Source organism: Corapipo altera, unplaced genomic scaffold (genome assembly GCF_003945725.1).
Source record: "Corapipo altera isolate COAL_440 unplaced genomic scaffold, ASM394572v1 2c, whole genome shotgun sequence".
Taxonomy (NCBI): domain Eukaryota; kingdom Metazoa; phylum Chordata; class Aves; order Passeriformes; family Pipridae; genus Corapipo; species Corapipo altera.
Genome location: NW_020884923.1, coordinates 4,174,858 through 4,198,314, shown reverse-complemented (window position 1 = coordinate 4,198,314; position 23,457 = coordinate 4,174,858). Strand labels below are relative to the sequence as shown.

General features: G+C 35.0%; 1 protein-coding gene across 1 annotated transcript in view; it reads right to left on the bottom strand.

Moving 5' to 3' along the window:
* Positions 1-23,457, bottom strand: part of FMN2 (formin 2) — a 178,589-nt gene that overhangs the window by 106,279 nt on the left and 48,853 nt on the right. Inside the window, 4 exon segments of the mRNA XM_027657210.1 lie at positions 1-3; positions 6-1,379; positions 17,195-17,256; positions 21,922-22,069. The exon segment at positions 1-3 is cut by the window's left edge and continues 188 nt beyond it. Of these exon segments, the coding sequence (XP_027513011.1) occupies positions 1-3; positions 6-1,379; positions 17,195-17,256; positions 21,922-22,069 (1,587 nt within the window).

The window sequence follows — 23,457 nt, the reverse complement described above, 5'->3', positions numbered from 1 at the left end:
GGCAGAGGTGGTGGGGGGGGTACACCTACACCAGGCAGAGGTGGTGGAGGAGGTACAGCTGCACCAGGCAGAGGTGGTGGAGGAGGTACAGCTGCACCAGGCAGGGGTGGTGGAGGGGGTGGAGGAGGTACAGCTGCACCAGGTAGAGGTGGTGGAGGGGGTACAGCTGCACCAGGCAGAGGTGGTGGAGGGGGTGGAGGAGGTACAGCTGCACCAGGCAGAGGTGGTGGAGGGGGTGGAGTGGGGAAGCCTGCACCAGGCAGAAGTGGTGGAGGAGGTGGAGCGATGCCTGCTCCGGACAGAAGTGGGGGAGGTGGTGGCAGTCCTGCTCCAGGCGGAGGTGGTGCTGGTGGCATTCCCAGGCCAGGCAGAGGAGGAGGCAGAGGAGGGACACCAGCCCCAGGTAAAGGTGGGGGTGGTGGAGGGGGAGGCGGGATACCCCAACCAGGTAGAGAAGATGGGACTCCTGCTCCAGGCAAAGGTGGTGGTAGAGGTGGTGATGGGAATCCAGCATATGGGAGAGGAGAAGCTGGAGGAATTGATATCTCCTCATTTGGTAAATGTGGAGGAGGAGGGGGGTGTGCCATCATGACACCTGGCAAGGAGTGGTCCAGATGTGGCACTGCTGAGTCAGCAGAAGGAGGGAGTCCTGAGCCGGGCAGAGGTGGTGGGGGTGGTACTCCTGCCATGGACATGGGAGTGACAAAGGAAGCGCCATGTGCTCTAGTCAGGGAGGCAGCCTGTTCTGTTGCTGGCAGTGATGGGGGAATGCTACATGTGGGCTCTCGGGACAAAGAGGGATGTTCACTTTTTGTATCCACAGTACTCAGAGGCTGGTGGGAAACTGGCGTTTCAATCTCTCCTTCAAATCCAAGGGACAAATCAACTTTGGGTCCTGGAAGAGGTGACTGCAGTGTACTCTGTACTGATTGGCTTGCATCCAGTGGCACTGAGATTAGCTTCGGTGACAAAATTAAGGAGACTTCAGAACAAAATGTGGGCTGTATTTCGAGAGCTGGCAATTTCTGAGTTGACCCTTCGCTTTTGCCTCCTTCTAAGTGAGGTGGGGGGGGTTGCTGTGGCAGTGCACTGATGGAAGGCATTGTATGTGCTAAATAATCCTCTGTTGGCGACGTCTGTACAGATCTCGCCTGTGACACAGTCCTGGGTGTCATCTCCTCTTCATTCCTTTGAAGAGTCACACTGCTGAGTTCTCCTGCGTGTATGTGCTCATTTTCCTGCTCCCTCCCAGCAGTCTGTACCTCTGTGGCAGGGAACTGTTTCTCTAGTTCTGCAATTTTTGTCCTCAGATCCTCAATAGTTTGCTCGAGTTGTTGTATGACACTGGCACGCTCCTCAGATTTCACCTCAAAATCAGCCTTTTAAAGAAAACAAATAATAAGCACAAAAAAAAGATAGAATTCATCACTATATAAAAAATTAAATATAGGTCTAGAATACTGGTATTCCAGAGGTTCAAAAATAACCTAGTTATGACAAGCCTTTAAAAAATGATATATCATTTTGGCTAGCTACATTTTAACTGGAAGAAGACAGTTCAGGAAAATTACTTGCTTCAGTATGATACTACCTTCATTAGTACAAGCATATTTTAGACCATGATTATATTTGCAAAACCAAAAAGCAGTTGTAACCCCTCCCTCCCTGCACATACCCTGACCAAGAAAACAACCAACTGCTGATCACAAGTACTGTGAGCATTTGTATGCACATAGCTATGCAGACACAGTGGTGGGAAGACTCTGCATTACTTTAACTCTGTTAACTGTAAATATGTTGTGTTTCTTCAAAGTGATGCACCATGCATAACAGACTCCACATAGCATTGAGCACTGGGTTTGAATACAGCATGATGATACAACGCAGATCAGGAATGCAGAATACAACAAATGTTGCCTTTTGGAAAAGAGGTCATCTCAGAACAGAATAATTATGCTTTTCTCCAACCAGCATGAGCGGGGAGGAAAAGAAGTAAGACAAAACTAAGGCAGAACTTTCCTCCCACCTCGAATTTCTAACTCCTCTGCCAAGTGACAGACCGGGAATAACGTCAGAAAAGCTTCTTGTCTCAAACTGTTATTTTGGATTTGACAGTTTTCAGATTTTTTTATCTCTTTCTCTGAAACATCTGATCCTGCTTGCTGCAGGCCAAGTCAAGGAAACAACCTTAAAAGGCACAGTAATTCCTACATTTTAAAATAAGTACCAGTAACAAACTGTACTAAATTTAATGGTTATGCGTTTTTATCAAATGGTACCAATAGAAGCAACCTAGTCCAAAACCAGCCCTTTGTGCTTATTCAGGAAAATAGAACAAGAGATAGAACAGACATGAATTTACAACAAAAAAATCTTCTAATAAAGAAATCTTTTCTAGCTGTATACATTTACTTTTTAGTACTTTTTTTTGTCTTTATATTTGTAATATTGGTCAGCACTTCAAGCATTTAGTTGAATTAAGTTGGTCATGCAACAGCTTTCCCAAGTGGTTACAGCAAAACTGTTGTTTAGTGCCTTTTATTTCCTTTTATAAAACCCATATGTATCCTGGATGAGACTGTAGGCTTACTTCATAGGAAATATTTCAAATATTCAGATTATAGGTCTTGTAAAGAAGCCTGCAAATACACATACAATACCTGATATAACTAATTGCCTTGATCTATTTCAGAAAGATGTTTTTCTCATCCTTTGACACATGAAACATTTAAAAGTAATTTTTCTTTTGGGAAAATGAAGCTATAACTTCCACGTGGGGATTATTATTAAAATGTATATTCATTAATACTTAAAAAAAAGGTTTCTGTATAGAATTCATTTTCAGACAAAGTTTCAATTTTTTATTTATGTTTGAGTTTCTTAGCTGTCTTAAAGCAATCTCAGAAATAAAACAGCAACTACTACGTTTAAACCAAATATTGTTTGATTTTGAAGCACTTTTATCAAAACTTACAATCTCCTACATTGTTTGAACTTTCTGGAACAGCAGTTTGAACCAAAAGTTATGAATATCAACTAGGTCTCCCCACTAAAGGTTAAATTAAAATGTGAAACAGAGAAAAGAACGTAAAAAAATGAGTAGTGAAGGAATTAACACAGCAGACATATTTAAAACCACTAAGATTAGAAGGTAAAAAAGCTGAAAAAGACATTTCCACTACAAATTACTGACGGTGCTTCAGTCCATTCAGTTTCCTTTAATAACTCAGTATATCGTAGCAAAACAGTTTTGTTAAAGAATTTCTTAATAAAGGAGAAATACAATATTCTATTATCCCTTTGTTTCATCTACTCTTATCCCCCTACCAGTCACCTGCAAATGCAATAAGGCCTATCAATTCTTCAAAAAGCAACATTATCAAAGGGACTGTGTTGCTCGGATCATTAAGGCCACACACCGATTTTCAGCTGAGATCAAATCCAGTTTCCCTAGACGGTAATTCTCCTAAGCTCCCATTTTACACTGTAAGAACACTCCAGCAAGGGTTTTATGAGAGATACAGCAAATTCGTTTCTGCCATAAACAAACTGAAGCCAACAGGATTAAGCACAATATTCAGTGGCTCTGACGAGATTTGCCTTAATGATGGCTGATCTCAGAACAGTTCACTGTTTTAAAAACTCATTTACTCAGGAGATTGGATTCAACTTTTAACAAGAAAAAGTAGTAATTCTTGAATACTGAAAATCTACCTAACTACAGGAAAAACCTAGAATTCTCTGTTCTACAAGACAATTTACCCTGCAAATAATTAAATTTCTCTCAAGAAAAGAAGTAATTTTTAAAGTTTAAAAAAATGGACAATCAAGTGAGATGAATTAGCAATTCAGACAAGAAATGAAAATGCACTGATTAATTAAAGGGACTGTTTATCCCATGCCCTAAGAAACAGTTTTTCTGTTGTCCTCAAGACATAGCATTTTCTGCTGTGTTGTACCTAAAGGTCACCAACATATCCAGGTTTTCACAGAAACAGCATATTATGAACAAACAAGACTTTGATGTGAATGAAGATATATTTATCCAGAGGAAATGATGTACTTTAATTTATTTAGTTTAAAAATCAAAGAAACTAAAAGAAAAAAAACACAACAAACAAACAAACAAGGCACCAGTATCTATGTGTTTCAGTAATTATTTTAGATAGAGATACTTTTCATTTTGACTATTAAGATGCCCTCAGAGCAGTTTAATTAGATTTCTGCCTTTCCCCTAGTTTAAAGTCTACCTCTAGATCAGAAAGGACTGTATCAAACAAATGAAAGTCACAGAATGCTTCCACTATCCTCAACAAGAAAGGAAATTTAAACTATATATAAATCCAATTGGAAAAGAAAATCATACCATTTTCTTAGAAGAATAAGCAAGGGAATACTTAATTTTTCATACATGTGAAAGATGGTCAAAAGCTCTTGACAAGGACCAGAAGACTGAGATTAATAAAATCACACATAATGAAAAGAAGTTTCATTTTCAATCCAGAGGACACTTCCACAGCAGAAACCTACAGGGTTTAAAAGAGTTATGAGGAAATTTTTTCTTGCCTAGAGTTCTTACCCAGGACCCAGGTACTGTGGGACAGTCTTCTTTCTGTAAAGAAAGAAAGAAAGGTGGATGCTTAACCCTTGCTTTATCCATGTGACTTGAGTATGAAAGAGTGAGCAGGAAAAAAAAATTCAGAGGTGTATGGCTACAGAACAGTGCCCAGCATTTTTTAATCAGGTTGTACATGTTCCATGTGCAATGAGTTGGATGCTGAATCTGGGACTGATGTCCTCTTTGTGTTGCACTGATAGGCTTGTGTGTACACTGATCTGGGAATATTGGCTTTACTGGCTAAAGGTTGCACACTTCGATCTTCACATGTACCAAAAGCCATTACATCCAATTCATTCCAATCTTGTCATGTTTTCCACATATGCATATCAGATGTCCAGCATAGAGCTGATCTGTATAGATAGAACGTATCCAGGATCTTCAAACATGTAAAAGATCACATTACAGCTGCCTCCTCTCTGGAGTCTGACAAGCTAGTTTATCAAATGAGCGACTGAAACCTATAGACCATTCTACAACTAAATTTCCAATCAGAGAAGCCCCATATCTCTGAAAGTTAGCCCTAGTCTATACATATAGACACACATATATGTTCATCTGTATTATATTTTATCTATGTCTTTCTCAGCTTTCATTCACTTATATACTTTATGAATAGCCATAATGTATCTTTTTCTTTGAAAATAAATGTAATGGCAGTTCTTAGCAGTAATTTTGGAATATTTGAAAAATAAAGGCATATTAGAGTTCAATTTTAGAAGTTAATGCCTTATACTATTACAAGCCCAAAAGTTGCATCAGCAGTTTGTTCATTTTCAGCAATTTGCCACTTACTGTCATGAAATTACCTCTTTGGGTGGAATTCATATTTAGATGATAGGATTATATTTGGATTGATTATTTTTTAAAACCTTAACTTTTTAGTTTCTCTACATCAGAATTCATGAATCAGAGTCTATGCTGCTACCTAGCTGCAAGAACACTCAGGAAATGAAGCATACAGTTAAACAGGATAAAGATGGACAGAACAAGACCCCTCAGGTCTTCCAGGAAGTGAGCACCTGGGAATACCTGGTGGTACTAGCAGTGTACAGTTACTTGGAAGGATGCTCTTTCCAACTGCTTTGTTAATAAATGCCCTTTTTCTACGCGAAGTGAAACATTTTTGAACGCGCACGCTCACCGAATGGCACAAAGTAGAGCCACAGTAAGAATTTAATTCAGTCAGAGAAATGTGATCTCTATTCAGGTTTCTCTCTTTAAAGCTGTCTCATTTTCAAAGCTACTTCTTGCAACTGCAGATCAACCTTAAGAAAAGGAGACACAACATTTAACAGGCATTTTTTTAGTGCTACAGTGATTGTCAAATGAGAAGTACTGGTGGAGACTTGATTTGCATTCCAACAAAATAGCATCCATCTAATTAATTCTCATGTATCACTTAGCTCATTGCAGCATTTTAGTTTTACGGCAGTTGAAGCTGAGTCAAAAGTTGGCAAACTTGCCAATAGCATCAGAGAGAACTGCTGAAGATTAGAATGAGTATTGGATACTGGTTTCTTCCTCAGATTACCTTTTTGTGAGAAGTTTCTACTTTATTGAAGTTGTACATATGGGGACAAAGGATACACATTTTCACAATAGTCCATGTTTCTTCCTCCAAGCATAAAGAAACATGATGCACAGCTCCCCAGTATTGCTCTGAGCAAGTAAGACCTGAAACAAAAACAGCGTAGTGCATTGCCCTGCCTGAACTTATAAACTTTATTTGGTGGATGTCAGAGAATCTCCCACTCAGTGACACACTTCAAGAGATGGATTATACCAGCCTGCACTGTGCTGGCGTCAGGATTGTGTAATTCTTCCTAAACTAAAGAGCTGAGACATGTCTAATGAACCAAGTGGTTTTGTCATAACCTATCATGGGTGACAAAAAACCCCTCCCAAACCATTACATGTAGAAATCAATAATTATTGAAATTCAAATAGTTCAAATAAACAAACACAGGCTTAGCAGGGAACATACACCCTTGAAGAAGCACTGCAAATGCCAAGTTTTAAAGCTGAAGGTCAAAGGAAAAAGAACTTTGTTCAGATTAGATTCTTGAACTTTCTGTTCCTGAACAGAATGCACCCTGGGCTAAGTGCATTTAGGAGGATAAGATACTAGTTCTTTACAGTACCCATTTTAATAAATAATAAAAACTCCAAATCAACTTGAGATACATCTAAGATTGAAAGAGTTTTCTCTCTATAAAGTGTAACTCTTAACTGAAATAAAACCTTAGATTATACCCACATTTTGCTACAATAGGAACCTAACAGGAATTTTGGTAGACTACAGAGAAGACAAGACAAAATAAAATCTCACAGAACCACTGACCACCCTAGGAGATACACAGAAGTCAAGTATAATGTAGTCTTACATAATGCTACTTTTAGTCTGGACAAATAATTTTTTTCAGCCTGATTGTCCGGAAAATTTTAGACCTGTTTTATTTTAAAAAACACAACCAACCAAGAAAAAAAAACCCCAAACCAAAACAAAAACAAGCCAAAAGGCCTCTCTCAAGTCTTGAAGGTTTCTGTCCTAGCATAGATTAAATTTCACTATCAGAGAGACGTGAAACAATATAGCAGTAAACAAGACTTGTAAAAAGGCTCATCCCTCCACATTGCCTCATTTAGCCCAGAAACTGGTCCAACTGTTCTATCACTTGACCAGTGTAAAACAAGTATGCAAAAGACAATGGGCACTGAAAGAAAAAAAAAAAAAAACCACCTGAAATTTATTAATTTTAATATAACCTTATTTTATCTGTTTATGGTGGTTTTTACATGTTGTGCTGTGGACTGCAAAGAGACTGGTAGAGTATGATTAGCTATGCAGATGAAGAGCTAACTAAAACCAAACCACCTATGTTAGCAATCCAATAAGCAACAGGTACCCTGAGAGTCACAGATTTCCTTAAAAATTTGTATAAAAACTGTCTGAATTTATTTTCTCCTCCATATTTAGGCAGTTTATTGAAATACCTATCACATGATGGATCACTTTTTCCATTGCCTGTGTTTGTTCTAAAGTATTTAAACTATGAATCTAAAATATTTGGTTAGTTTTCCTGTGTATTCAGGCCAAGGCAACCATCCATCTCATTCTGTAAAAACACAAAATCTAGCATACCTCAAACATTACTACATTGACATACTAGAAAAAGGCATTGAACTTTTTCACACCAGGCCTTTTCCTGATTTTCAATTCAGCTTGGAACTGAGCAGCAATCTGGAAAGTAGTCACTGTGTAAATTAACTCATTCTATTGTTATTTCTCTGTTTTTTACATACAAAAACCATACTAGTTTTTATGCAAGAAATAACGGTAAGGATTCTATGACCTAAAATGTGAACATTAATAAACTGAACTTGAAGGACTTGGAACGCCTTTAATCTCCAGTAGTAGAGATCAAAAAAGCTAATGATTTTCTAGGTGAACTTTGCCACACCCTGATAAGCAACTGTCCAGAGCATGATACTTCTACACACTACTTGCCCTTTTTACCCAAGAGTTCAGCCAGACCACAAAATGGGAGGTTTACAAGTTGCTTTTGTTTCAGGCTTCCAGCAGGGAATAAGCAGCAAAAAATATCCACAAGAAGAATAAATCTTTGTAGAAAGGGATAGTTAGTCTTCTCTACCCTGAAACATGAGCCTACTTCTCACAACAGAAAAAGTTTGTGGAAATGGAATCAGAGCCTTCACAAATGCATCCATGAATATGCTGAAGGCAGGGGCCTGGAAGTCAGTCACCTTCTCTAACTCTTTGAAATTATGAAGGCTATATTAAAACTAAGGCTGTATCATTTTGGGTGAAAGAACCTTAAATAAAGTCAATCACAACCGAGCAACCAAAAACAAGATTTAGGTTTTGAGAGGTTATGCAAAACCTTTTTGGTATAATGGACATTAGAAAAAAGTAATGCCTCTTTTTAGGAAAAGTTGAATATTGATAGCAAAAGTCAATTAAACATTCAGCAATATGTAACAATTTTTATCAGTAGTTTTGGGCTTATTCTCTAAAGAATAAATACAAAGAAAAACATGTATTCAAAACCAGAAAATGGAAAACAGAAAAAGAAAATAAGTGATTTTACTATTTTTATTTATTTATGTCAATTTAAAATGGAAAACCTAGAGATAGCTATCTTTTGATCTAAATGCAAGTAGAAGACAAAATGGTTAGTCTGTTTTATATCCAAGGATTTTAAATTATCCTAAGCTTTTCTTTTAATTTCTCATTCGGATATGGCAGTATATCATGGTTGTTTGTTTTGTTTTTAAATTATTTAGGATATTTCTAAGTAAAAGAAGTATTTATTCTTACTGAGAAAACCATTTCTTATCTCTCTTCTACATAAAGGGTCCTGTGGAAATTCTCAGGATCAACACCAACAAAAGGTAGCACCTGATCTTTAATGCCAAGAGAATGGCATAAGGTCTCTCAAATAGCTTAAGTCCACTTGACAAATGAGATGTCCTGCTAGGAATGTCACAAGAAGAAATTTTCTTTTCATATACACATATGCACACAAACTTACAAACATACACTTTCGTGCTGCTCTCCTGTGTCTAATGTAATTTCTTCATCTGTTCTCTTCAATCTCTGTAGAATTCTTTTTAAAAAATTTGAAAGGTAAATACTATAGTAGCAAAAATATTCTACATAATCCAAGTATAGTGTGGTACCACTGAACATAAAAAAATCTCTTTGGTTTCACCTTGCTCCAAAATATGAGAGAAATTTCATATATAAATAATGAAACTTCCATTATAAATCATATTTTGGGAGAAGGGGAGTTACAGGTTTCATCTGAAATAGGATTTCCATTTTAGAGAATTAAAGAAAAAACAAATTGCATTTTGACAATTGATGAATACAGCTCATATATATTTTGCTCTAACCAGGAATGCATAGTATGAGTATGCATAGTATAAATGGCATGAGTACTACCTCAATTTCCCAATTTTCATGAGTAAAACAAGTGAGGAGTCAGAGGAGAAGAAAGAACAGAATTTTCAATAAGTACATGAATATCAGGCTCTTCTATTCACTGCTCCCTCACAGAAGTTACTGTACTCTGGTAGTATTTTACAAGAAGCTCACTGTAAAAGGCAAGAGAAGAAACATATTAGGGGTCAGAATCACACACAAACACAGACAGAAAAGAGGTAATTTTTTCTATACAAACCCTATACCATAATTCTTTTTCAAGAGATGAAACTTTCTCATATTAGAGCCAAGGATTTTTAGTATCACCAAGTAATTCTAGTTAAAATAAATAAGTTTCTCAGTTTTAGTCTCATTCTCCTTTTTTCCCCATCAGTGACAGAAGAAAAGGAAGTATGTAAATACTAAATCAACTTCCACTCTATAGAATTTGCAAGCACACTGTTCATGTACTATTATTGCCCAAATCTTAAAGTTGGTGCTACTTTTCCAAGAAGTTGTACCTGAAATGACAAAAAAAAAGCTTATCTGGTTTTGTGTAAGTATAAAGCATACTTAAAATGGAAAAAGAAGAATGCCAATTATGATTACAGGATGCAAAATTTATATTATATTCTGCCATATTTTCACAAAAGTCTTTGATGAAGAAGTTGTGACACTAGATGAATCACAAGAACTTGACCAGCAGTTTCCTGAGAATTTTAATCAATGCCGGAACATACGTTGTATTCGAATTAGGAGTAACTCACAGGAAATATATGTGCTGTTTGAGCACACATTTTCATCTCCTTTAACTGTTATTGAAACAACACATCAGAAACATAGCAAGACTTACTGTTTTACCACTGACTAGGCAAAACAGGAAGTACATACTAGCATTACCACATAGCTATACTCAGAGATGAGCTAAGTCCTGAGAAAAAAACCACCGCACATCTAAGCTAACCTGGCTTGGACGAGGGTGTTGTTGGGAAAGGGTCTGTACATGACCCTAATGTCTACTCATTACCTCCTTATGTCTACTTAAACCTGAACTGTGCTATGATTTTTTGTGTATTTGAGATCTATGATACATGGCATGCTACCTCAATTAAAGTGGAAAATTCGAATAAAGAGCCTTGAAAAGTGAAATGAGCACAGAAGTAAAACTTCATCTTGAAATTAATATGAAGACTACAGATTAGAAGAAAACAAATTTTAGTCTCACCACGGTAAGGAGGAAGAGTGCAAAAATGTGCTATTGTCACTCCACTGAAAATAATACCAGTATGTCATTTCTTTTAAAGAGGCAAACATTTCAAGCAACACAATAGAAGTCAATCCAAGTATTGTGAAGTTTGGATATAATACAAAATACTAACATTTGTTCTGAGAATTAAATGTTTTTATTTTTCTACCACACAGGCTTGACATACAATATTCCTTTATTTTTATTTAAATATGGAGCCTGTGATTTATATTTTATATTATGTCAATTAATTATGTCCAATGCACTTTTATCTCCCTCTTCTTTTTAACATCTCCCTAATAAGAACTAAATAGAAAATGGATTCAAGATTGCTGTTGAAGAAATAAATTTCATATCCAAAAGAAAACTGACCTCTTTATTTAAATGATGGTAATTCAGCAGTAAAACTTTTTAATTATCACTACAAAGACAGTCATCCAGAAGGCTTGTAGACCCAACCAAATGTTTTCCCTTCACTGGTTTAAAAAACAAACAAACAAACAAAACAACTTAACTGTGACAGAATAGGGCTTTCTAAACTTTTAATGTTTCGGGCCTTTGTTATTATTTCTTATTTTTGGGACAGAGTCCCAAAAATTAGCTTTGAGAAATGTTCCAATTACTAAATTTTGCTTAGATTAAACAGAGCAATTGTATGTACTTTTTATAGGCTAACTTACTGACCACCAGAAAACCACCACTTTGACTAAAAAAAAAAAAAAAATAAAAAAATTGAATTCTTGCTCTAGGGTGTCTGCTGGACTGCCCTGCGTTGATTTACAAGAGTCTTGCAGTCCATTCAGAAATCCTTAACTGCCATCTAGTGGTTGAGTAGGTCGACTTCCTTATGATGTCCTTCCGACTCTCTAGTTAAATATCTCTTCCCTTATTTTTATTATTTCTATTTGCTTTCTCATTCTTCCTTTCTGGCCTAAGAAACCTCGACGTTATCAGATGACAGTATTTTAATTACAAGTTCAACTACTAGTCACGTAGGAAGCAGAACAGACTGGAACAGACAATCTCTGTTTAAATTTTATTGAGGTCTCAATTAAGAGAATCTCACTTCTTGTTTTAAAAAGTTTAGTTAATTAATCTGCTACAGTTTTAGAAAATGAAAAATCTATTCATGCTTGTTAGGTTTTCTGAAAACAAAGCATAAAAGAAACCTGAAAATGGCAGAATGTTTCAACTGAAAAGTAACTTCTAATATTAAGAATCAAAGATTCCCATGAATAAAACTAGAAGCTTCTGCATAAAAACTATATTTCATGAACATAAAATACTTGATTTGCACTTAAAATTGTCCTGGAGTGAGTGAAGTTCCACAAAGGTTAGATTCCCCTTTACTACTTGAGCAAAATGCTCTGCATTTTAGCAGTCCCTGTGACCCCGGCAGTAAAGTTGTCTGTCAGGTTTCTATCACCTCTTGTTTCACACAAACTTTGTTTCCTTTTTGTACATTTCTGGTAAAATATCGTTTACTCTTATGGCTAACAAGAAAACACTAGATATGCTTCCTGATATTCATCCACTTAAAGCTAAGAGATACCCCAATTCTAATGTTACACATTGGACCTGCAATTAGAACATGAGTTCCTCCACACCACATATAGCAAGTCTGGGTTTATTTTTTGCAAGACGAAAAGATAGATTTGTACATCTGAATTTTTTTTAGTTTTTTGTTTTCTGAAATTTGGGTATGCTGGCAAGGTGTTGCAGAAAGTTTACATTGATACAGTTCTCCTTAAAAGAAGATATCCAATTCTAGTCACTATCGTAGTTTATATGGAAACTTCCAAGAACATTTACTTCTTTCATAGTCCTTTCTTTCCTCAGTGACACAACTGTATATAGTAGATCCTTGTGAATATGTCATACATTTTTGTTGATTGCCTTTTTTTTTTTTTTTTTAACCTACATATGTAACTGTTTTGGCTGCTGAAATCTAAGACTTTGGTGGTCATATTTTTGTAGGAAAAGAATTGGTTTAGGGTAACAGTTCATTGCTTCTACAAGCCTTCTCTTCCCCCTTACAAAAAGCAACCTTTCAAATAGCAAAGGCATGGAAGAGGAGTGACACTTGTTCCCAGGTACTTTCTGAATAAATATCTCAAGAAAGAACATGTAAAACCAAGCAGTGTAAGAAGAGCAATAGCCATAGAACAGTTTGGTGGTTCATAAAGGAAGAATTCCCAATTTTCCTCAAACTCCTGTCGAACACAGTTGTTCACTAGTCTCATCTACAATTGATGAAAACCATGTAATATCTAAATAAAACAGGTTTCATATCAGACTCCAAATCCTATAGTCTAAAAACAGGTTTATAAAATCTCCCTTTTTTATTTTCTTTTTTGTGTTTCACCATTTCAGCCAAATCTTTTATCTACCTTTCTTATCCTACTTTCACTGGTGAAGAATAATTTCTGAAATTTCATTTAAGAGAGAGTTTTGAGCAGAATGCGTGTTCCTGAGACAAATTCTAGCGGTGACATTTTATAATGAAAAGTAAATCCCAGTCCCACCAATGTTTTATACTTTCTAAATAGACTGATTATATTATATTTATCATAAAGGATTTCAAAACCTTTTTTCTTGCCTTACTAAGTGTCAAAATTGGAACATTTCAAATGTCACTAAGCTATTACCCTAAGGAGTTATAATAATTCGTAGTTAACGACTAGAGTAAGAAAAAGGTCCCTGCTGAAAGATTGAGAGAGGAGTTACTAGTAAAGTGTGGTAGTTAGGAATACTCTAAAGAGACACTCCAAGAGTCAAACTTATGTTTTTATAAAACAGGAAGTATCCTCACCGTGGTAAAACCTGGCCTGTAATTTAAGTTTTTTAAGACTAGCATTGTTTCCCTATGATATTGTTGGAAAGCACACCAATAAATCATGCAGTAGAAATCTGTCTTCAGCACCTGAGAACTGCCAAAATTTTGTCTGGCTGTTAGAGCCAGTGGAAGTACATGTTGTTCCAAAAATACATATAATTTTGGTTGAGATTTATTTGTTGGCTTAAATGTGGTGAACCAAACCAAAGTGAAAAACTGAGATGGAAACATGAGTATAAGAATTTTTTTGATGGTAAGTTTTTCTGATGTAAATATAGTTTAAATACTCAGTGTAAAATATCTTACAAGTAAACTACTAGCAACTGGAACAATCTGGCAAAACTCCATCTCCTGAGACCAGGGACCACGCATCATCAGTGGTATAAAGAAGGATTCATTACATCTGGATGCTAACTTTTGAATAAATGTAATGAGGGCTTTCTTCTTAAATTAATAGACAATCATTACAAATTATCAAAAATAGAAATTTCAAATAATTTTATAATAAGATGTATAACACAATAAGGAATTTAGGTGCCTTTCAAACAACTTTAGGTTTCTAGTCCTGTAATGTCCTACTGCTAATTGAAGCTTAGTTTTCATGTACTTATTTTGCAATTAAAGGATTTTTTTTCCCCCCTTCTTCTTTTTACTGATTTTGCCTACCATATAAAGAAAATCAAGCTAATCTGAAACTGAGTTACAATGTAAGGAAAATTGATAAAGTAGCATAAAAGATCAGGGGTACAAAGCAAAGCGGATATCCACTCCTGTACAAAGTACAGTTGTCAGGTCTAAAGATCAGGTTTGAAGCTGGAATTTCTAAATTAGGACATTCAATTGTTCTCTTCTTCCTTCACTAAAAGAGCTGAGCCTAAAAAAATTTTCTCTGTTTGCACTGGGAAGACTAAGCAGACATTGTTGCTCTTTGGCATTTCAGGACTTGAAATGGCTGCCAATTTTTCTTATTTTGGCTCTGCTTAACAATTCCTGTACTAAAAGAAAGCACAACCCCTCAAGCACAACAGATCCTCATTTCTTTCAGTTGTAATTTTTTTAAATTAGGTCTTTTTGACTCAAAAAAGCAGTCTTAAACTTTAGGATATTATGCTGCAAAACATGAAGATTATATCTAAAATTGTAAAGATAAGGAAATGGAGAGGATATATATATATAAATGTCCGTTCCATTGGCAAGAAAGTCTAGAATACAGGCTCTCTATGTTACTTGTGCTTTTAATGTAGAATTATTCTGAACCCTTTAGTTATGAGACATAATAATGTCTCATTATCATAAATGAGACAATTTTTCAACATCACGCTACAATTGTGTTCATTTCTATGTCAACCATCTTCAATTATTTTAATAACATGTGGAAAATGTCTTTTCCCAGGAGAGAAAAGAGGGAGAGGAAAGAAGACTTGGCTGATCAATTTCTAATATTACAGTAGAGCTTTCTTCCTTTTTATGTATCAAAAGAAAAAGAGAAAAATCACTACGGGGGTAACTTCATCCACTGTTTGCTTTTTTTCAGAAAGGAAAACTAGCTGGACAAATAAAAGAGGATATATCTCTAATAGAAATACACCATAACATTTTATGACTTTAAAAATGTAAACATAACACCAAGAATTATCTGATTGCAGTAAAGGATTTACCTACAAACATGATGGCCATTCTACTTTCTTGATATTTTTATAGATGGATATAGTTGGACATTGACTGATACATAGAATACACTCAACTGCTTGAGACTATACAGAAATAATTTGAACATATGACAACATTTTATCCACATATGATTCCTCAAATTAAAAACTTCCACTCAGATTTTCAAAATGAAACAGAAAGATGACAACATAATATAGCAAAAACTTGAGATGACTTTCTGCAAGCAGGGTGATCCTGTTAGTTCTGCACTTTATTGATGAATAATAGTATAGAATGGAAGAAGTTCACATTACTGTCGTAAGAGATCAACACTGAGCAAGAGAAATGGAAATCTCTAATAACACAAGCAAACACAATTCATAATTGTAATAGGTTAGTTTTAAAAATAACAAAAAGTTCCCAACCTGAAGCAAATGTTATTTGTTCAAGAAATCACACAGTGCTCTAGTGCTGCTGGTTTAACTTCATTCTCATAGTAAATCTCATAATAATTATTTTTTTTAGGTAAAATACCTAAGCATTCATAAACATATTTCAATTAATTATATTTCCAAAAAGAAAACCTTTCATATACATTGTGTCTTGCAATGAATTAAAATCTTAGAGACAGATTAAATATGCTGCTTATGTACAATAATTTTCTGGAAGTATAGGAAAAAGTACTTTTTCAAAGTAAATAGTAGAAACCATTACTAGTGAGTAACAAATATAAAAATAGCATGGGACAAATATATTTTAGGTTGAACTTAAAAGACTGCAATATAGGATAACTTCATAATATTATTTTAATTAATGGGCTCTAGTTTTAAAATGTTCCTTAATATGGAGGTAGAAGAATTTAGGTAACCACCTAGAAGACCTACTTTAATGTTGTTTGGCAAGATAGAAGCCATAACGTTAATACACCTACTCTTCCCACGCATGGCTCGTAAAAGATGTGGTCAAGCCCAAATTAAATTTGCAAGTCTAATGATCAATAGTATACATTTACCTAGACATTCCTTATTTTCTCCCCAAAAAACAAATTACTGATCATTTTCACAAGTGCTGCTCAATGCAGTGATGCTTGAACCATCTTGTCACTAACAAAAAAACCCCAAAACCCCAAAAAAACCAACCACACCACACAGAAAAACAAACCCAGTAGAGGAAACAAGGAAGGGATGAAACAAGAAAAGGCAAACAAGAGATTTCAAGAGCTTTTGGTCACTCCTTGTTTCAAACAAGGATTTCAGAAAAACATACCTTTGCCTTCCTTCTAATGACTTGCAAGACAACTGAATGGTCTTATTACCCAGTAAGATAAGTCTAGCAGCTAGTTTTTTGAGGAAACAAAATTTGAAGTTCCTCAACCCCATCAAATTGCATCACCTTTAATGAAGCACAGAACATGTATGGTGACTTGCTAAAAAGATAAAACAGACTGTGTTTATCTTGCACAAGTTTAACTCAGACTGTCCCAGTATTATATCATCAACTTATTTAAGTCCAGCATGGCACCCTAAACCTATTCCCTTACTACCACCTTTATAAGATGCAGCAGAGAGTCAAAAAAAATCTCTGACATTTATACTTACATTAACTTTTGTAGATTAGCTAATATAACCAGATCTTCTACTACTATTGCTTAGTAATGCCATCAGACATAGTGTTAATTTACTTCTGTGTGAACAATAAAATTTTGTAAGAATCACCTTAGGCAGGCAGAAACCTTCAATCTCTGTACCAAAATACACCAAGGAGCATATAAAAAACTCCATGTTTTCATTCAGAACATTCAGTGCACAAAACTTTTTCAAAAAATGTCTGAAAGAAATACTGCTTTTGCACTCATTTTAAAAAATGACAGATATAATATCTCTGTTAGAATCTTACCTGTACTCGTTGAACATCATCTATGCGTTGCTTCTCTGTTTCTAGGACTGTAGATTTCAACTCTGAATTTGAAAAGAAGATACAGATTTTAAACTTCTATATTTAAAAAATTCATTGATCTTTCGAAAGATATATTAAAAAATTAATGAAAGGAGTGTAGAGTTAGAAAGAAAACAGTGCAAACTGTCCCAATTTCCAAATTATCTCTAAAATCAATGGAACAGGTTATATGTATAGATAAAGCCAGGCTAAATTCAATTTGCAACGTATATATTATGACACAATGCTACATGTTACCATCTTAAACTTGAAAAAGTCTATTTTGATTGATTGAAATTTCTGATTCAAAGAAAAAGATTTACTTATGGTTCTATTATACATATTCCACAGAAGGTCATGGGGAGGTTCTTATGATGTCCTTAAAACTGATAACTGTTGCCAGTTATGTTGCCTTTTTCATATCCTTCACTGGCCCTCTTCTGCCCTACCACAAATTTGAAATTTCCACAATGACATTGATAATGATACAGATCTCAAAAAGGGTAGCAAAACAGGAGACACTCCACAATTAGATTCTGTTTCTTATTTTAAAACCAGAGTATTTTCTGACCTTAAAGAACCTTACTATGCCTCAGTTTCCTTGCCTGATAGGAAATAATGAGAAAAAACAAATAAACAAACAACTCCACAGCAGCTACAGAATGCAAAGATCTCTACCGAGTTTAGTAGCTACTGCTTGTGATGCCTCTTTACTGATCATAACCTAATTTTGTACTCATGACAAGAATAGAAATATATTTTTTACACCTGCCCAGAGAATACATTGTGTTGTATCCTTCTCATATCTTTTAAAGGTACCACTATTCAACAGGGAAATATCTTGTCCATTTTCAGAAAGAGTGAAGCAGCTGTGATCCAGAACCTCTAGTTAGAAGAGGATACTGAGGGGAGGCATTATTGCAGTCTACAACTTCCTCATGACGGGGAAAAGAAGGGGCAGGCACTGATCTCTTCTCTGCGGCGACCAGTGACGAGCCAAGGAAATGGTCTGAAGTTGTGTCAGGGGAGGTTTAGGTTGGATATTAGAAAAAGGTTCCTCACCCAGAGGGTGGTTGGGCACTGGAACAGGCTCCCCAGGAAAGTGGTCACAGCACCAAGCCTGACAGAGTTCAAGAAGTGTTTGGACAATACTCTCAGGCACATGGTGTGACTCTTGGGGATGGTCCTGTGCCAGGCCAGGAATTGGACTCAATGATCCTGATGGGTCCCTTCCAACTCAGCATATTCTGTGAGTTTGTTATTCATAATTCCTAGACATTTGACCTTCTCACAGCTGTCTGACAATCCCATCTGTTGAGAGGTGAGACATACAAGGGAGAAGTTTCATTGCCAATGTATATTATACTGCAATGCTATCCCTTGAAAATTAACAATCAATTTTTTTTTACCTGGATTTGGATAGGTTGCCATTTACAGGAAATAAATCATCATTTAGATTTCAGATTTCTCTGTGGTTAAGAGAAATTTTCATATTCATTTTATCTTTCCTCACAATAAGTTTATTGTTTGCTGATTTTCTAGTACTAGACATTTACACACATGACAATACTTTCTATCATGCAAATTAGTGCAACTACCTTCCTTACTCAAAAGTACTTAAAAAAATACTAACAGACTGTTCCTATCTATTAGACCGTATTTAACAATTTGACAGATTTGTCTAGTTTATTTTTACCCCACATTTTTAGTTTTGTTCTAAAAAGGGATTAATATAAGGTGAAGTCAGGGTGATATGAGCAGTTAACTTCAAGGTTAGCTTGACAAAATTTAGCAAATACAATATATTCCCAGTAAACTAACAGCATTTCAGTTTTGTTAAGCAAAATGAAGAAAAACCCTCAAACACTAGCACCACAGATGAAAAAAAAAAAAAAAAGGAGTGCTATATGACAAATGAAACCTTTCCTTTAAACCAAACCAAACATTATTTTTTGTTAACATTTTTGGTTTTAGATTTTTTTCTTTTAAAAAGACTAACTTAGATTTCAGGTTGTAAACCCACAGAGACATTTATTGTCCTGGGACTGTTTCATTTTACAGAAGTTGCATAGTCTTTGAGTTTCTTCACAAGTCGTTAAAACAGTCACATGGGAGACAGGATGATTGGACTCTAGTTCCTGTTTATTTGCCTTTTCCTATATGTTAAGTAGAATAATGTCCACAGCAAAACATTAAAATAGTTGGATTTCAAATACCCTGTTTAGATTCAGGCAATGTGCTGAGATGTGAGAATGGTATAGTGAAATGCCATAAGCAGTGCTGGGAACAGATTTTGAATATTCAGATAGAAAATTAGTGGCATACACATTGATCTTCTTGGTGATGTTGACTCATTTTGTGCAAAACCTTCTCCGAATCCAGAAACTAAAAATGTTTTTGGCATAAGTATCTGCTGACTTGAACCCAAATTCACATTAGGTATTTCCAAACTTCAGTTTTTAAATAAATAGCCAACCTAAAAAAACTTCCCCAAATAAAAAGCTAAAACAAATTAAAAAAAAAAACAACCAAACAACTAAACAAACAACAATCAACCTGACAAAAAATCCTTCAAAACCTCCTAACCACTTTAATAGCCCTTTCCTCACACTCAACAATGCTCCACATGATACAGAGCATACAGTAAAAGTATTTAATACATACTATACTAAACAGATGATTAACCACTTTGCTAATTTAGGAAAGACTACCTAAGACCTTGCACAGTTTCATCTTGTCTTACTTAAAACTTGAAGGCCTACTATTGTCTTCATACTAACGTGCATAATAAAAACAAAGATTCTCTCTATAAAAATATTCTGCTGCATACCTTTATCGATATTTTTGTCTAAAATGTATGTTTTTGTTTATGAACCATTGTTTCTAATTTAATATTTTATCTGTTTAATCCAGACAGCAATAATTATATATAATACAAAATATAGCTACTCTACACACAATAATTTAAACCTTTTAAAAAAATGTTCATTCCCTACACCTTTCAATGGTTCATATACATAAAATGGGAAAGGTGTTTATCCTCAGGTTTCACATTACTCACTTCCAGGTTCTTCCAAATGGCAAGCATATGAACAATCAAAGAAAAGTTAAATTATCTATCTGAGTTTTATTCAGAATTACGATTTTCCCTTTTCCCTCCATGTTCTACACTGAAAAATCACACCTAAAATGTAAATAAATAAATATTAAGAACTATTCATGCTACATTTTGAAATAGTCAGAACACACAGTTTGCCACTTTGTTTTTAACTCTATTTTCCTAATGTTTTTGCAATTTTTGAGGGCAGGGGTTGAGATAAGGAACAGACAAGTCCTGTACACAATACATCCAGGTAGTAGGTATAGTATTAAATAGAACAATTTAGGAGGGAAATAAACCATGTATAATATGAATACATTTAAAAATCATTAGTATTATCATTTTGGTAGAAATGCACTTTCAAGTGTATCTTTACATTTCAAAATACTTCACGTAATCAATTTTCTTCTAGATTTTAGAGCATGAAAGTGTTTTTTACTTGTACCAGCCTATGCTGGGCTAAAACCTGAAAATAAAATGAAAATAAATTCACCCTTTTGCTTTTCTAGTACAGAGTATGTTCATGAATACTCTGATCACACATCCACTGGCTAAGTCTCCAAGTTGAGAAACACAGTTTTTAGAGTAGTGGCAATGAAATGTACTGCCACATATGGCAGCACCTTCATTGAGTACAGCATCATTACTTAAAAGCTGAACTAGCTCAACAATCCAGTTGATTAGTACTGCAGCATTCCATACTCTGAATTGAATGAGTGAGATTAATGCAGAGATGTTTCCTTGATGTCCAACAGGTAAAAGTCACAGCATAAATAGAGAAGCATATCTGAAATTAACTCCACCGAAAGGCTATGAGCAATACAAAGAGATCTGCTGAAATAATGACTTAATTCTTCAAATCTGAGCAATGAAAAATAGGAGTGGTAAAAAAATGGAAAATTTGAGAATATCCAGTGGCTCTCCATGGAGGGCATGGGGATGAATGAAGTCCAGAAGTGCTGAGCTGCTGAACACTAACTAATGGAAAGCAATGTCTCCAAGAACCTGTGGTATTTGTGCATCCACACTACTAACAGAAAACACATTTGAAATTCTCTTCTAAATTTCTTTGTGAGCTACAAGAGAGTGTTGGGGTTTTTTGCTTGATTTTGTTTTAATTCCCATTTTAAACAAAGCTCTTAATAAGCATGAAGAAGATTGCAGAAATTTGGCTGGTAGCATAACCTCACAAATTTTAAGATAAACTGACTTTGTAAACAAGATCTCAATTTATTTTTTCCAGATACACTTTTCCTACCCCTCTGTCAGCACAGGACTGCTAAATCTACAAAGGAATACCTTACAACACTCTAATAACTTGCAGTATACCACTAGTGAGCTTCTGAAGTTTTCCATATTTTTAGAAAAGTCAGCAGTTGCCAGATACACATCTTCATTGTTAACAAAAAGAATGTATTTTTGCTGAATATTTTTTATTAGATTCATACTAACTAACATTATTTCTGATGCTAATCCAAGATCTTCAAAGCCAGGTGTTTGTTAGTTGTTAAGATACTAAGCTTATATCTTGGACTCTAAAAGATAGCATCTTTCCCTATGCTACACATTTATCTTGTCTGAACTATACCTTCTTCCGAAACTTTGAGTCTTTGTTCTTCATCTGGAGGTTTGGGTGGGGGCCACGCAGATGGAATTCTCCTTGGAAAGCTTCCTTCAATGTAATCTGTTGAATGTGTGGGTTGGCTGACTGCAGCCCAAGTATAAAGCTGGTCTTGCTGTGATTATTAAAAAAAAAAAAAAAAAAAAAAAAAAAAGGTTGAGAAGTTCATATAGAAATACAAGCTTAAAATACTTAAGTTTTTTTTTTCCAGTACAAATAAATCAATATCCATCCCTATATTAAGGCAGGCTTGGTTTTATGCTCTTCATCTCCTGAAAAAGACTTAAAATAAATCTATATTAAAAGAACTATTTTATTAACAACAGATAATTAAGTTTTTAGTTATCTACAGCACAATGACATGCTAGGATACAGCTCAGCATCCTTTTGAGCATAAGGAACTCTTTGCCACTTCCTTTCTTAGAGAGATAACACATTCTGTATATCGTGATTGGTTCCATACAGCTAGTTTTATCAGTTAGAGAAAAATATTTCAGTCCACACTCTACATTACCCTTTTCACTAAATGCACAAGCAAGGAAAATGAGCAGGATTATTTCAGCATAAATTAAACTGATATACTTACTCTTTGCAGCCCTATTTTTATCATTTCCATTTTCATATTCTTAGAAAAACAGGTAAAAAGGTGAGGTTTCTTTTGGAGTAAAATTTAAAAAAAACCAAAACCAACAAATTAACAGCTAAACGTATTTTTAGTCCTCTAGGCTCAAATCAGTTTATATCCTTTTTACTCAATAGCTTTGAGTTTGATTCTATGATTAAAAGTAGGACACATAAAGACTATCTGACGAAAACCGGGGCAAACTTATCCTTTAAACCAACAGAAAGATTTCACACAATTCAAGTAGTTATTCTTCTGATTCCTAGTATGTATCAACATGCACACCTTGTGATTAAACTTTTAGAATTCTATAAATTCTATAAAGATCGTTCACAGCAACTGCATGAGTATCCTAGTAAGTAACCTGGAAAGATGCAAATACTGCAGTACAAAACTGGGAAAAAAAATCAAGTCACAGGATGAAAATACAGTCATACCACAGTAAGACCTTCATACAAAGATGATGTTCATTAGACTTCATTCATGCTGTCGCCTTAGTAAAACATTGGTAATATATATTTTCATGCTACATATTTCATTTTTAGATTAAAACATTTTTCCTTTTTTTTTTTTTTTTTAAATTTGAGAGATACTAGACTTTGAAGAGATTTTCAGAGGGAAGAAGAAAATGACACTTTTGCTTGGGATAATCATTATTCTATGTGACTAAGTTTTTACTTGCCTAAAAATAAGTTGTGATAAGGATGATAATGTTCTATTGAGAGCAAGTTACGTGGAACAGACAAGTGCTGGTTTTAAAGTCAAAAGTTTTGGTTTCCAGAGAGTGTCCCAGTCAGGCTCAAAGGAAGCTCATTAGACCTTCCCATAATGAAAAACACGGCAAAAATCCAAACATATATATAGACCTTAGAAAAAGGTAA